Here is a 16,400-nt window from a genome sequence, read left to right as displayed (position 1 = left end):
GCAATTTCTTAGTAAATTCCTAAGATTTGTAACACATAGATTTTTCTTTAGCAGAAGCATATAAATACTGAAAAGGAAAACAGGTTCTTCGGGGGGCAATGTTCTGGGACCATGACAAAACATTTAAATAAAGAAATCAAATATTGGGTAACTCCTTCAAAGTAGTGTTATTACTTAAAAATTTAAATCAAAGCAGTGAGTGTTATAAGCAACTGATAAATTATTGAACATAACATCTGAAACTAAGTATCTACTATATGTTGGCTTAAATGAAAAAAAATGTTATTCATATCATAAATTGAGGTATTATAAAAAATGGAAAACTAAATTGAGCCCCTTATTAATAAAAATAAACCCCAAATGGTTACATTACAACTGAATATGTAAAAATATAGTAACATCAATAATCCTTTATATTGAGAATGTTCAGACAAACAGAAGTGTATCTCCCTTTATAGGCTCATAAATAAAGGTACATAAATATTATCACAGTGTGGTTTAAGCCAGATTGTTCTATCCTATTAGTGTTTTATGGACATAATTCTCCAAAACATGTTCCTGCAACAAGTACTCACCTGTAACACCCTTTCAACAAACAGACTGTCTTACAGACTATTTCATGCCATGTATCATGCTAGGGACTGGCTGTGGCAGAAACAGTGAAAACAACTTTACAGTGGTTACAACTTTACAGTGGTATTACAATGTACATTTATTTCCTCTCACACATTGCAAAAAGCAGTTTGGTATAGTGAAAATAATACTGACCGAGGGGGGAAAAAATGTGCTTTGTAACTCCTGCTGTAGCCACGTACAACTCCTTTTTAATTTTCAGAGTAATAGAACCATGTATTATATACCATCCAAACCTGATTCAGAAAATAAATTGGACTATGTCAATATTTTAAGTCTTTTTTAATTAGAAATAAAAATACAGCATTTCATTACATTTTTAAGGCTCTTGAGGTTCATAACCATTAGAAATGACAAAATACTCTAACCTAAAAGGATAAAAAAGAATGCTGCAGACCCTTATTTATATTAAAACTACTGGGGCGCCTGATTGGTGCAGTTGGTTAGGCGTCTGACTCAGTTTCAACTCAAGATGTGATCTGGGTGGTAATGAGGGTCAGGAGATTGAGCCCTGCATCTGGTTCTGCGTTCAGCACAGAGTCTATTTCAGACTCTCCCTCCTGCTCCCTACCCCTCCCCAACCCCCCCCCCCAACAAATAAATAAATAAATAAATCTTTTTAAAAAAAATATAAAGCTGTAGTGCTGGAATTATAAAGTCCTCCACGATGTCACATTCTCTAAGAATTAAATTAAAAAAAGAAAAGTATGCATGAAATTTTTAAGAAACTTTATCCTTCTAAAAAATAGTCTACATTTTCTAGAAGAGTATTTTTCATTTTCAAAATTTACCATTACGGTTCCCCCAAAACCCAAAACATTCAGGGTGCCTCACTAGCTCGATGAGTGCAACATGCAACTTTGATCTCAGGGTTGAGTTCAAGCCCCAGGGTATAGAGATTGCTTAAGTCTTAAAACTCCAAAACATTCAAATGACATACAGGATTTAACTACCTTTCTTAAGAAAGACTGTTTATTAGCATCTCCTTGTAGGTCTGTAACCCTAGGCCCTGTTTGACAGATAAATAACAGTTTATCATACCTAAACTAAGAATTTGTGTTTGCCTTTTAGAGAACTACCCAGACATATTAAAAAGACTTAAAAATAATAATAAGTATATAGAAAGCACCCACCAACTATTTTATAGACTTCAATCATATTTTCCCATTTTAAATTTTTTCAGAGTGAGTAACATTTCTGTTAATCATATATTATTAAAACAAGAATTCAAATAACAAACAATAAAAGATTTTTTAAATAACTAGCAAATTCTATCCTTTTAAGAATACTTATGTATTTAAAACATTTTATTAAGGTGTGAAAGGGAAAGAAGTTTTACAGTCAAAGATTTACTGACATAATTATCAATGCTTTCAATCAGAGTAAAACAAATCTTAAAATATGTATTGAGAGTTAATTACTCTTCATCTTAATTTCCTTCCATCTGAAATTCAGAATTCATGTGTGTCCACTTTAGGGAAAATTTATATAGGAAAAAATTTATTAGAAAAATAAAAAACTTAAAATTTTACAATATTTTCCACTTCCAAAATTCTTTTATATAGAGCAGGTGTGCCTTATGGCTTAAACATAATCTGATTTACAATTCTCATTTAGTCCTAAGGAAACAAAAACACAAATGGTGAAATGTTGGTAACTATTAAGAATTTCAATGTATAATTTTTTTTAAAAAACACCATTTGTTGCAGGTACCTAATATATAACAATATTTACTGAAAAGTTACTGTACTGGTTTGGTACCAAAATTAATACTATTAGATTAAAATGTAGATTAATTTGTGTGGCCTATGTTTATTTTCCAAAATTTTATCGACTATATCAGGAACTGGCAAATTTTTCCTTAAAAGGTCAGAGATTAAGTATTTTGGGTTTACAGGCCTTACGTTCTCACTCCTCGACTCTGCCACTACAGGGAGAAACCAGTCACAGACAATACATACATGAATGGATACACGCCTGTGGGTGCCAGTTTGCCTGCTGCTGAACCAGACAATGGATTCTGATAATTTCAGGTGCCATACTCCAAATATGTCAGATATGGGGGTTAGGAGAAACAATATAAATGGTAAACATCACTAAATAAACTATTTTTGGTTAAAATGTTCACACTTATTTCCCAATCTTAATTGCACGTGTATACATGTATATATACAAGTTATAAAACTATTTCATTTTAATTCCATATTCCTTTTGGTGTTTTAGTATAGATAGTATCGGACCAAAGTCAAATAAGCAGCAAAGTACCATGAGTAATTAAGTACTCAGAGGCTAGCTAATCCATAACCATGAAATTTGGTTTTGACATCTAAATATTTCCAAACAATGAAAAAACTTATTTGTTGTGCCCTTCAAGAAAATATGAGATGTATATTTCAGATGTCGTTTTAAAATTTAATTGAATTGTTACAATTTTGAAGCTAAATGTGATTTGCTTTTGTTTTATTAGAAAAAATACTCAGGCAAGGTCTACAATCATCGGTCAATTAAGAATGACTTACAAGAACATGAGGCAATAAAATAAAAAATACAGGTACAAACTATATATCTGAAACACTTCTATTTGGCAATTTTATAACAAATCAAAATTTTAAAATAACAAAGAAGATTGCAGATTACTTCGTAGATACAGAATAAAGCAAATGATGAAGTGCTTAAGCAAAAGAAAACAAAAAAAAAAGTAAAACACACTGCTTTTCTCTTCAAAAATAAAATCACATTTGCTACAGATCAAATGGATAATACCCTTATTAAACAACCATTCCAGAACGTCTTATAGTAGCAGTGCTTTTATTTGCACTTCATTTAATTTTATATGACTCATTTCATGTATATAGCTCTTTACCCCACTGTTAACGAATAAAGTCTCCCATAATTTTTACTATTTTTAAAATTTTTTTAAAGTAAATGAGAAATGATTTATGTATCATGGAACCTTTCCCATTTTGGAACCAAAGGCTTAATTCTATATTTTTGTCTATTCTTTTCTTTAAAAAATTTAGTGTAAAAACTGCTGGTTTTTATATCACTGTAGTAAAGTGAAAACTCCTCAATCAGGAGTATTTTCTGCAGTTTGACTGCATATAACCACATATACTTTACAATATGTCCTTCCAACAGTAAGGAAATAATTGATTTCACGGTCACTGTCAGAAATGAGTGCCATAATTCTATTATGGGTATAGGTCCTCCCTCAAAAGACTTTCTGGAAGGATGTTCAATGTGTTTTGTTCTTATAGATATTAACAGTAGTACATAGTCCCTTAAGTCTGCAAAGACATTTATTGTTAAAGAAGGTGCTTTATTAACAATTCCTCTGGCAGCACTAGTGAATTACAATATCCTTCAATATTATTTCTACCCATAATATATACATTTAACTTTCATGCCTCTAGAAAAACATCTACAGTACATTTCATAATATAAAAATATATTACAAATCTGCTGAATTATTTACAAGCAATGTTCTATTATCTCTATGCAACATTTGTTTGATACAATACTAACAAGTTACACATATTTCCATTTCTGTAAGTTAAAAAAAATCCATATGGCTTCTTGCTTACCAAGCAAGAAAGTGATTTTATTTTCCTTTCAAAACCAACTTTGGTGCATAAAGGATTCAGTTTGAAATACTTTAAAAAAAAAATTTTTTTTTTATGTTAAGAAAAAGCAACTCATAAACCAAATGCTTTCCTCAGAAAAAAAAAAAAAAATTAGAGGCTTATATAGGTTAAAATGAAAATATGAGGATTATTCAAATAATTGGAAATAGAGGTTTTTCAAAAACCGTTAACAGATTAGTTATATAAGGTAAATATTAACATACTGTACTCCATGAGAAAACCCTAGTCCTGAAAAGGGAGCCACCAGACATACTGCAACACTCTTTAACAGAAATTTTCAGCCCTAATTCGATAGACGAATTTTTAGTTGATTGCAAATGTCGTTCACTGTTTGCTTAAATACAAATTGAACACTTTTCTTATCAGAGTTCTGCAAAAGAACACAAATGGCAACCAATCACATCTATTTATCATAATCGAAAGGTAAATTATCTCTTGATAATTTTCATTGTCAAAATATTTCCTAATATGACTTCAAATCAATAGACACTGTCAAGACAAACATCCTTACAGTGCTTTTGGTATTTTTAAGGGCACATGTTGTAATTGTTTTCTTTCCAATATAAACTACTGTAATCGCTAAAAGGGGGGAAAAAGCAGCTTAAAGCAGCAAGCATGCAAAGCCTTTAAGAAGCTGTTCCACTAAGTTGCCAGAAGAGTGTTTGCTCAGTCTCCCACAGTACCATTCCATGAAAATGTGGATATACAGTAATATATTAATATATTCCACAGAAGAGCCTACTTCATTCACAGAATGTTTACACTAAGCATAAATATTATTCTAAATACTGGATTTAAGAAAAAAAAAAAAAAGGAAAGGGGTTGACTCTAATGTGCAACTTTTACTAAACCCATTGTCAGTGACTAAGACTGCAGGTGTCCCCGCTTGTTTGCTTTTTATGTATTTATTTATTTTTTACCTCTTCAACCTCTTCTGCGGCATTGTTCTAGAAAAAGAGAAAAAAGAATATTATTTTATTCGACTGAATCAAAAACACATTAAGTATTTCAAAAGAGACATTAAAAACATTAAATGATATAAGCAATGTGATAATCATTGATCATTAAAATTTATTTCCAAAGCCTTCATACTTTAATAATTACAAACTCGGTTACATAATACAGCTTTTTAATAATTTTTTTTAAAGTAATCTGATTCTAAAAGAGATTCTCATGCTTAACACATGCATGTTAACCAAAGAGAACTTTAAAACTGATGCTTAAATCTTAAGTAAATATTCTTTCTAGTTTTCATTTTGAGTATATTTTTAGGTTTATCATGCTTTCATTTTGAGATGTGTCTCAAGTCTCCTAAAAGAAGTTAGAACAATTGCTTTTTTACTTAATTTCATAAGTTTTCCGAATCCAAATCCAGCCCTTGCTCACATGTTACATCACAGCAGATGTAGCCAGTTCTATTAATCTATAAATATTATTCTAAATACTTTAGGAAAGACTTAATGCTAACTTTAGGAAAGACTTAATGCTAACTTCCAGAACAGGAGAAGCATAAAGGTTTAGACTCAAAATTAAATGTTAAGAACAGGTAGGGGTTGGGGGTGGAGGGTAAAATACAGTTAAAGAAAAATAACTCCACAGATGCATTTAATAGGTCTTAAAAACATGTTTATTACCCAAAAATGAAATCAGTAAGAACTGCAGATGTACACTTTTGAAAACATGAAATGCACTTCCTATGCTCTTTTGGACAGTAGTTCTGCACCTGAATTTTTTAAGTCCCTAAAAATATTCACTAAAATATCTAATTTGCTTACAGTATACACAAGAATTACAAAAATAAGCTGGTCTGTGAAAAAGGAAGACCCTTAGAGAGGGGCAAGTAGAACACAGGGCAGAAACACAGAAGTTAGTCTGAATCTTGTAATTAAGATTCATGCCCCTTTGCCAACCCTCTGCATAAGGGATGTTTACAACCAGTTCTAATAGCAGGGTGGCTTTCCCAAAATATCACTCTTCTAGAATGCTAATTTTAATTACTCCCTTCAAAGAGTAAGCAGAAATAAACCCTAAATTAAGTACCAGTAAATAAAGAATATTCAATTATTTTTCTTATAAAGAAAAAGGTAAATCTGGACTTTCCCATATTTTTGGTAGTGGATTTCCTTCAGTCTTCTCCTTTAAGGTAATTTCACTATTTATTACGCTAATCTCTAACACAGTTCATCACAAAAAAACAAGTTTTGTTTTTTTTTTAAAGATTTTATTTATTTATTTGTCAGAGAGAGTGAACACAGGCAGACAGAGTGGCAGCAGAGGCAGAGAGAGAGGAAGAAGCAGGCTTCCTGCCAAGCTAGGAGCCCGATGTGGGACTCGATCCCAGGACACTGGGATCATGACCTGAGCCGAAGGCAGCTGCTTAACCAACTGAGCCACCCAGGCATCCCACAAAAAAACAAGTTTTGATGGTACTTATTATTAGCACCTTCATCAGATGTTTTAAATTTGGGGGGGAGTAGGGAAAACTCTAGAGTCTCAGTGTTTCCACATGGCAAGGCCCATTATGTTAGAATTTCATTCTCCAAAGGTATCTCCAATTATAAGAAATCTTATTATACTCAATTACATTCCAAAAAATTGAGTCATAGAATAAACAGAACCTTCAAAGTGTTTAATTGCTTCAGAATTTGGCATAGGACACAGTCTCCTTATGATAACTAAAATTCACATTTGGTATTATCAATTATTATATGCTATTTATTCAACCTATTTCTATGCAAAATACATATCAAATTAAAACTGATCTTAAAAACACACAAGTTTGCTCATGAAGAGTGCTTCTTAAGCATTTTCACCACTTTCTGAATTACCCTAGTATATGTCATTTGGATGGAGGCAGTAAGGAGAGTTCAGTCACATACTATCTGTGTAACCTTGGGCAAGCTATTTAAACTCTTGCCTCAGTTTTCCAATCTGTAAAACAGAGATAGTAACACCTACTTCACAGGCTGCTGTGAGGATGAAGTGTATGTAAAGCACCTAGCAAAGTGACTCAGCACATAGTCAGAAATGTTGGTCTCTTCTCCTTCCCCCCCTATACCTCCATAAGCACAGCACACTAAAACAAAGGTCAGATCAGAAAATTATTAGCAATGTGAACACTGAGCTACCTCTTAAAAACAAACACAACAATATTTAAACTGTACTCCTAAAAAGTTTGGGTGGAGTATAAGTTTAAAAATTCAACCATTTATGGTATTTTAGGCCACATGGAATATATTCCCAGACCCACAAAAGATTGGTATCATAAAAAGAATTACATACTTAAATAAGACGCACTTATTTTCGAAATACTATATATATTACAATCTAAGCTACGTAAGATAAATCTGGAATTAAACTGGCATATAAACTTTACCAAAATATTATCTTTCTGGATCCTAAAATTTATAAATCTTTATATAATGGAATTTCCATATACAAAGCTCCAGAAAGCCAACTATGCTTGGTACTGAAATTTAGTGCTTAAAAATAAGTCTTAACCTTATATCCAAAATTTAGAGAGATTTAATATTACAATTCAAAAGTAAAACATCAAATCAAGAATTAAATTACCTGTATATGTTTGGATCCAAAAGCAAGGCAGTATCTTTGGGTAGCTTTGATAAATGAACTACTTTAGTTTTTAACTGATGTCGTTCACTTTCATTCACCCACACATCAGGCAGACTATGAATTAAAAAAACAAGCATAAATGAAATAACATTAATCTTAAAGCTTATTCTTCCCTCCACCCCGGGAAACCAGGGGTTTCCCTTTTTTTTTTTTTTTAAAGATTTTATTAATTTATTTGACAGAGAGAAAGATCACAAGTAGGCGGAGAGTCAGGCAGAGAGAGAGGAGGAAGCAGGCTCCCGCTGAGCAAAGAGCCCGATGCGGGGCTCGATCCCAGGACACTGAGATCATGACCCGAGCCGAAGGCAGCGGCTTAATCCACTGAGCCACCCAGGCGCCCCATTTTTTTTAAAGATTTTATTTATTTATTTGACACAGAGAGAGAGATCACGAGTAGGCAGAGAGGCAGGCAGAGAGAAAGGAGAAAGCAGGCTCCCTGCTGAGCAGAAAGTCCAATACGGGGCTCCATCCCAGGACGCTGAGACCATGACCTGAGCCGAAGGCAGAGGCTCAGCGTACTCTTCGTATAACCTTACACTACCCAGACTTTTCTGCTAGTGTGACTGAGTCACCTAGGTTAACAAGCTTTTCAGGAGCCAAGGAACAGCAAGGATGCAGAGTCTCAGCTAAAAAGTGGCAGTGAAATTTCAGGCATGAATTTGAGAATGAGTTAGGAATTTTTGGTGGCAAAGCCACATCAAACTCAGAATCATGCATTATAAAACACTGTCTTTTAATTTACTAACTAAATTCATATTTGAGCTTGACTTGATGACATTTTGACAATGAGTTTTATTTTTTTTTATTGAGGTACAGTTGACTTCCAAAACATAGTAATTCAACAATTTTAGACATTACTCTGTTACCGTATCACATTACACTATTATTGACTATATTCCTCATGGTGACACCAAGTTTTTTAATGACTAAATAAGTAAACACTCCACTAGATAAACCCCATGGAAAAAAATGCACATGTGATCAAATCCTGAATTCAAAGAAATCTAATCCTACCAGGAAGTTCAAATAAAAGCATTTAGATACTTGGACTGATCAATTTCCAGAATACTAAGAATACACATATATTTCAATTTATCTTCAACTATGTTTATAACCTTAATATAAAAAGAGCTCTTACAAATCAGTATGAAACAGGTAAATATTTACTGGGGGAAAAGGAACAGGGGAGACAAAGGACACAAACCAACAATTCACCAAAGATTAAAATGTTTAAAAATGATCTTACATGTAATTATAGAAATACAAAATGTAAAAGGATAATAATTGACGTATTAATAGTAAGCCAGAGAAATAAGTTCTCTAATGTAAAAGGTGGGATTATAATTGGCACAAACTTTCAGAAAGGCAATGAGTATCAAAAACTGTAACATTTTGCAGTTTGTGTACTGATTTTAATAGCTTTTAATAGTGGAGAAGAATGGACAACTTTCAATGTTTCAGCTAAAAAAGAGCCCACTAAATAAATTTTACAAAGCCATTTCAAAAATATTTTACAGTAGCATTTCCACAAAACCTGGATGGAGCCAGGGGAAGGTGGTGGAAAATATGTTCTACATTAATGGCAGGTAATAGGCACAGGATTTTTTTTTTTTTTAAAGATTTTTATTTATTAGAGATATCACAAGTAGGCAGAGAGGCAGGCAGAGAAAGAGGAGAAAGCAGGCTCCCCGCTGAGCAGAGAGCCTGATTCGATCATGACCCTGAGCCGAAGGCAGAGGCCCAACCCACTGAGCCACCCAGGTAACCCCTAGGCACAGGATTTTTTAAAAAGCCAGATTTCTTTACCAATATGCTAGCATGTATTGTAAACTCCAAAATCTATTTAAGAACTCTTAATTCATTTGACTCTTGATTTCGGCTCAGGTCATGATCTCAGTGTTGTGAGATCAAGCCCCACGATGGGCTCCATTCTCTCTCTCTCCCTCTGCCCCTCCTCCTAACCCCAGTCTCTCTCCCTCCTCTTTTAAAAAAAAAAAAAAAAAAAGAGGGCAATGGGTATTAAGGAGGGCACAGATTGCATAAAGCACTGGATTATACACAAACAATGAATCTTGGAACACTACATCAAAAACCAATGATGTACGTATGGTGACTAACATAACATTAAGAAAAATGATTAAAAAAACAGTAAGCATTCCCCCCTTCTGCCTGCCTCTCTGCCTACTTGTGATCTGTCAAACAAATAAATAAAATCTAAAAAAAAAAAAAAACAACTCTTAATTCACAGCACATTAACATGTCCTTAGAATGAGAAACATTATAGAAAAATATTTAATAACAAAGACGAATGTTAACCACATACTAAAGATTTATGAAAAACCAAGTATACACAATGAGATTCCATCCTCTTAAATTTATTCTATCCTTACTATGCAGCCATCAAAAAAAATGAAATCTTGCCATTTGCGACAATGTGGATGGAACTAGAAGGTATCATACTTAGTGAAATAAGTCAATCAGAGAAAGACAACTATCATATGATCTCCCAGATATGAGGAAGTGGAGATGCAACGTGGGAGGTTACGGGGGTAGGAAAAGAATAAATGAAACAAGATGGGATCGGGAGGGAGACAAACCATGAGAGACTCTTAATCTCACAAAACAAACTGAGGGTTGGGAGCAGCTAGGGAGAGGGTGGTGGGGTTATGAACATTGGGGAAGATAAGTGCTATGGTGAATGCTATGAACTGTGTAAACCTGGTGAGTCACAGACCTATACCCCTGGGGCTAATAATACATTATATGTTAATAAAAAAATTATTCTATTCTTGGAAATTTTTATTTTATCCAAAATTTCTAAGATACACTTTCATTACCTTTTCTAACAAGAAAAAAAAAATTAATGAAAAGATAAAAGGAAAATTAAGTATGAAATGTCTAATTAAGGGGCGCCTGGGTGGCTCAGTGGGTTAAAGCGTCTGTCTTCAGCTCAGGTCATGATCTCAGGACCCTGGGATGGAGCCTCACCATCAGGCTCTCTGCTCAGTAGGGAGCCTCCTTCTCTCTTGCCCTCTGCCCCTCCCCCTCCTTGTGTTCTCTGTTAAATAAATAAAATCAGAAAGAGAAAGAAATGAAAAGAAAAGAAAGGGGGAAGAAGTAAGAGAAAGAAGAAGAAAGGGAGAAAGGGAAAGAAAAGTCTAATTAAGGAGCACCTGGGTCAGAAAAACACAGTGCTGCTAGAAAACTAGCCAAGTGATTTTTCTATAAAATATCATTGTGTGCTAGAAATTACTCAGAAATTTTTTAAATAAATGATTCAAACAAAACCACAATTAAAGCTGCTTGCATAATACCTAAGGGTCACTGAAAAATGCTAAAAATGATTACATCCTAAAAATGACTAAAAACTGCTATAACAACTTTTATTAAAAATAGTAAAAAAGCTAGTTGTAAAGTTATACCTTGACGCAGGTACTGTAAGAGCTTTCACAGATTATTTTTTTAATACGGACAAGTCAAAATGTTTTGCAGTTTAATTTCTGTAATTCTTTTATAATATTCAAATCCAAATTTTTTAGTATAAGAGGTTAATAAAAATAAGAGAGTCTATTCATTATACATAGTATTCCAAATACTTACATGTCTTCAGGCATCCAATGAAGCAAAAGTTTTATCTTTCCAGAATCCTCTTTTCTCTTAGCTATTACCTAGTAATGATATAAAAGAGATCATAAAAATGATTTGTAGAACATTGTTTTAATATATCAATAAAAAGCACTTCTGATTCTAATTAAGATTTTTCTAAGTTCATATCCTAGACCAGATATTACTACAATATTTTGTTCTGACCTGCTTTGAGACCCTTCACCTTTGATAATGTACTTTCACAAAAGAAAAAGAGAAAAAAGGAGTTGAAGAAGTTTTGCATTGCAAATACTAACACAATGTTAACTTTATTAAGGGCCTGAAAATGCTATTTACTTTACTATCTATTAAAGTCTGAACATTAGCTAGATTGCCAACGAAAAATTCATTATTGGTTGAAATATTTTTAAAGAACAAATAGAAAAGTAAAGAAAAAATAACAACAGCTGAGATAGGAAAAGTCTTCAATTTATGACTAAGATATTTGTTGTTTGCTTGCATGTTTCTGTTTGCTGGTTGGTTTGTGTTATTTTAAATGAAACCTGAGCCAATCTGCGTCTACAGATCAAAGTTAAATAGTGGATCAACCTGAATAAAGACTTATATAAAACGTAGAAAGGGCAACATACTTGTTACTCATTAAGAGATTCTGAAAATTCACAGAAATGCTTAAATAACTGACCGAAATTGTATTTTATAACTCTTGTAACTTCTATGTTAACAAAATTAGCATCTTACTGTTTTCATAATCTAAATCTCAGTATCTAATATAAGCTGCAAATAGCCACACACCTCAAAATGTATTAGGAACTAAGCAAAAATAGCACTTTATACAAAAATAAAAATACCTTCTATTCTCATTATTTCAAACCAATAGTTAAGTACTCTAATTCTAGATCTGGAACAATGAGATTAACTTAAGAACCCAACAACAGATCTGAAGATGCTGAAACAAAATACCTCTAACAAAAAAATAAGACATGAAAACAATGCAAACCAACCAACCACAGCAAGCCAACTGACTGGTAACTAGGATTCTGCTGACCTCTTCTGGAGAAGGCTCGAAAGAAAACGTTTCAATTAAAGTAAGACAAATGAGGTCAACTGCACAGTATGTACCTCACAACATATTTTTCCGCAAACGGTATGGTTATTTCCTATAATTGCTTATTTGGTTTCAAGGAAACTTAAATGTACAGTTATCAGTGCATAGTCTGCCTACTAAAAGAAGTGATTCTGTGTAACATATACCACTTCCGTCAAAACCTTCCTTGTCGGGGCACCTGGGTGTCTCAGTGGGTTAAGCCTCTGCCTTCGGCTCAGGTCATGATCTCAGGGTTCTGGGATGGAGTCCCGCATCGGGCTCTGCTCAGCGGGGAGCCTGCTTCCCTCTCTCTCTCTCTCTGCCTGCCTCTCTGCCTACTTGTGATCTCTCTCTCTGTTAAATAAATAAAATCTTTAATAAATAAATAAATAAAATTGGTGATAAGCCCCAAACCTCACTCTTTACACTTCTCTACTTGTATTTAATTCCTAGATGATCATATCTAGTCTGGTTCCTTTAAATACCACTAATATGCTGAAAATGTATTATTTGTATATGTAGCCACACCTCTTCTCTGGGCTCAAACTCTTAAATCAATCTAAGTGAAAGATGCAATGGATTCTCTATTGAATGTGTGAAAAAGTAACATCTTGACACTTCCCTCTCCCCCAATCTACTCTTCAAATTTTCTATTAAATGGCAACTCCATTCTTTTGCCCAATTGCCCAGGCCAAAAACACTGGAGTCATCCTTTACTTTCATTATCAAACTAACATATAATCCACCCATAATTCTGGTCAGTAGTACTTTGAAAAGATATTTAGAATCTAACAATTCTTAGCATCTTCACTGTAACTATTCTGGCCTTTTCTCACCTCAGATACTAAAAAAAAGACTGATCCTCTTTTCCCCATCCTGACCTACACTCTGTCTTCAAGACAGAAACCCAAGCACATTAAAACCCACACGAGAGGGAAGAGATCAATGAGTTGACACTAGAAAACTTCTGAGTAATGGGAATGTTCTAGATCTTAACTGTGGCAGCAGTGGTGGATTCATAGATGAATTGTCAAAGCTCATATAAAACTATACTTTAAATGGGTGCATTTATATTTATTACACCTCAGTAAAAATTATGAAAAAAATTACATCAGACCATGGCTACTCAAACTTCAACAGTTTCCCATCACAAAGAATAAAAACCAAAGTCCAACAAGATTCTCCCCCTATTATCTGACTTAACTCCGACTCTCTGCCTTCTTGCGTACTTGGCATACTTTCAAACATACTTGGGATATTCTTACTTTTCAATTTATATTTAATTTTTCCCTCTACCAATGATGTTCATCCCCCTAATAACTGAATGGCTCATACCCCTACTTCCTGTGAGTTTTTACAATTTTACTATTTCATCTTGTTTATCGTGTCTCATCATTCATTAATGGTTTTGTTCACTGTTGTATCTCATTAAGTACACAGTAGGTGCTCAATATTTAAGTGAATGAACGAGTGAGTACTAATGCCACACTTTGGGTCTGGTGACCAATCTTACAGACCTTTGAAGAAAAGAACAATTATAAACCTATGTTATCAAATTTCAGAGGATTTCAGGGGCACCTGGGGGTTTGGATGGTTAAGCATCTGCCTTCAGGGTTCTGGGATCGAGGCCTGTGTCCTACTCCCTGTTCAGCAAGGAATGTGTTTCTCCCTCTCCCTCTCTGCCCACTTGTACTCTCTCTCTCCCTTTCTCAAATAAATAAATAAATAAAATCTTTAAAACAAAACAAAAACAACAGCAAAGGAGGACTTGAACCATTACTGCTGAACAAGCCCTTGATCTTGCTGAATCTCATTAGAATTCCCAACAGAGCCATTTTAACTTTGTCTTCTCAAACTCTAATTTTCCTTTCAACCCTTTCATTCTTATTTAGATAACTATATTTCCAATGTTGATTTTTTTTAATCCAATGTTCTTTAAAAGAGAATAAATATGGTGTACTTTTCCTCAAATGCAAACTCAGAAAAGGTTCCCTTGCTTTCTAATCTTTATATTTCTTGCCCTTAATTCTGGCAATTATAACCAAAATTGGAAATTTTTCACTGGAAGTATAAATAGAAGAAAAAGTGAAAATGCAAAGCAACAGAACCTCAATGTTATAGGAGATGGAAAAATAAATATTCAAACCAGTAGGGAAACTGATGTCAATACTGATTTTTTACGCAGCTCTTTCTGCCCACAGATCCTGTCCCTGCTATAATAAAACCATGTTTTTGCACCAATAATAATAACTGATCTTTTGTATTTAATTCTGTGATTCTGATTGATATAAAAAAATTAAACCTAAATTTAGTATATTTTATATTTCAACAGTCAAAATTAAACAACCCCTTTCTCTAGGGATTCAAATCACCAAGGTCTGCTCTAAAATTTACCTCTACTAACTTACCTACACCAAAATACATCAATTTAAGGATGACTGGATAATAAAATGGCAAGAGGCATGGGAATAAAGAACAACTCTTTGTTACCTCTTTGCTAACCAAAAATAAAGTATTTATTATTTTTCAAATTTGTCACTTTTCATTTACTGACCACTGTCATTCAAATAAATATACAGACTGCCTACTATGTGTCAAGGCACAATGACAGAAACTTGGCACATATCAGCAAAATAAACAAATTAAAAACTCCCTCCTTCACAAATCTTTAATTTGATGGCCATTATCTTACTTCTGTTTAATTCCAAGTTTAGAAGTGTTTTGGCAGGTGAGGGAGGAGCATGTAAGCACTTATGGCTATGAGCTAAAGAGTCTAATATTCTAATTTTAGAAATGAAACCAGAAAAGACAGCTAGTTTGAGGTTAGAGCCTGATCTTCAAATGCTGAGAAGCCCAAATGTCGCCCCAATACTCCTAAATAGCTCAAATTAAAGGCCAAAATGTTGAATTGTGGCGGGGCGCCTGGGTGGCTCAGTGGGTTAAAGCCTCTGCCTTCGACTCAGGTCATGATCCTAGGGTCCTGGGATCAAGCCCTGTGTCCGGTTCTCTGCTCAGCGGGGAGCCTGCTTCCCTTCCTCCTCTCTCTCTGCCTGTGTCTCTGCTTACTTGTGATCTTTCTCTTTGTGTCAAATAAATAAATAATCTTTAAAAAAAAAAAATTTGAATTGTGGGAAATACAGCTGACTCTTGAACAATGCAGAGGTTAGGACTGCCAACCATCCACACTATCGAAAACCCACATTTAACTTTTGACTCCCAAAAACTTTACCAACAGTCTACCGCTGATCAGAAGCCTTACTGATAATATAATTAACATATATTTTATACATTATATGTATTATGTACATATTATATACATGTACGTATTATATACAAATTGTTATATACTATATTCTTACAATAAACCAGGAAAAAAATTAAGAAAATCATATGGAATAAAATACATTTACATTACTTTAATATATTTATTTTTAAAAATCTGTTAAGTGGATGCCTGCAGTTCAAACCCATGTTGCTTAAGAGTTAACTAAATTTGCTTTATAACCAACAATACATGTAATTTTCAAAATACTGATAAAGCAGAACTTTTTATGATTTTGTTAAAATATAATTATTAGATTTTGAGCAGTTCAGAAATGGTTGTGAAAGTCAAAATACGTGTTCTTGCAAACCTACATAAATAATTTAAAAAAACAGTAACAAATACTTACAGTACTATGAAAAACAACACTGTGTCCCTTCCCTAAACTTTCTATGTGAGCTGAGAGGTTAAAGCATATGGCTCGATGTCTTATCGCATCCAGTGTTTGTGCATCGAAGAAATCATGTGGTCGTGCTAA

General features: G+C 33.6%; 1 protein-coding gene across 1 annotated transcript in view; it reads right to left on the bottom strand.

Moving 5' to 3' along the window:
- Positions 1 to 3,076: 3,076 nt before the first annotated feature.
- AEBP2 (AE binding protein 2) overlaps positions 3,077 to 16,400 on the bottom strand; it is a 63,079-nt gene continuing 49,755 nt past the window's right edge. The window contains exons 5-9 of the mRNA XM_082740648.1: positions 16,272 to 16,396; positions 11,511 to 11,578; positions 7,851 to 7,964; positions 5,198 to 5,224; positions 3,077 to 4,647 (exon numbers count right to left, since the gene is read on the bottom strand). Of these exons, the coding sequence (XP_082596774.1) occupies positions 4,602 to 4,647; positions 5,198 to 5,224; positions 7,851 to 7,964; positions 11,511 to 11,578; positions 16,272 to 16,396 (380 nt within the window). The 3' untranslated portion in view covers positions 3,077 to 4,601. The remainder of the gene's footprint in view (positions 4,648 to 5,197; positions 5,225 to 7,850; positions 7,965 to 11,510; positions 11,579 to 16,271; positions 16,397 to 16,400) is intronic.

Source organism: Mustela nivalis, assembly GCF_964662115.1.
Source record: "Mustela nivalis genome assembly, chromosome: 7".
In the NCBI taxonomy this organism is placed as follows: Eukaryota; Metazoa; Chordata; class Mammalia; order Carnivora; family Mustelidae; genus Mustela; species Mustela nivalis.
This window is presented reverse-complemented; position numbering and strand designations above follow the sequence as displayed.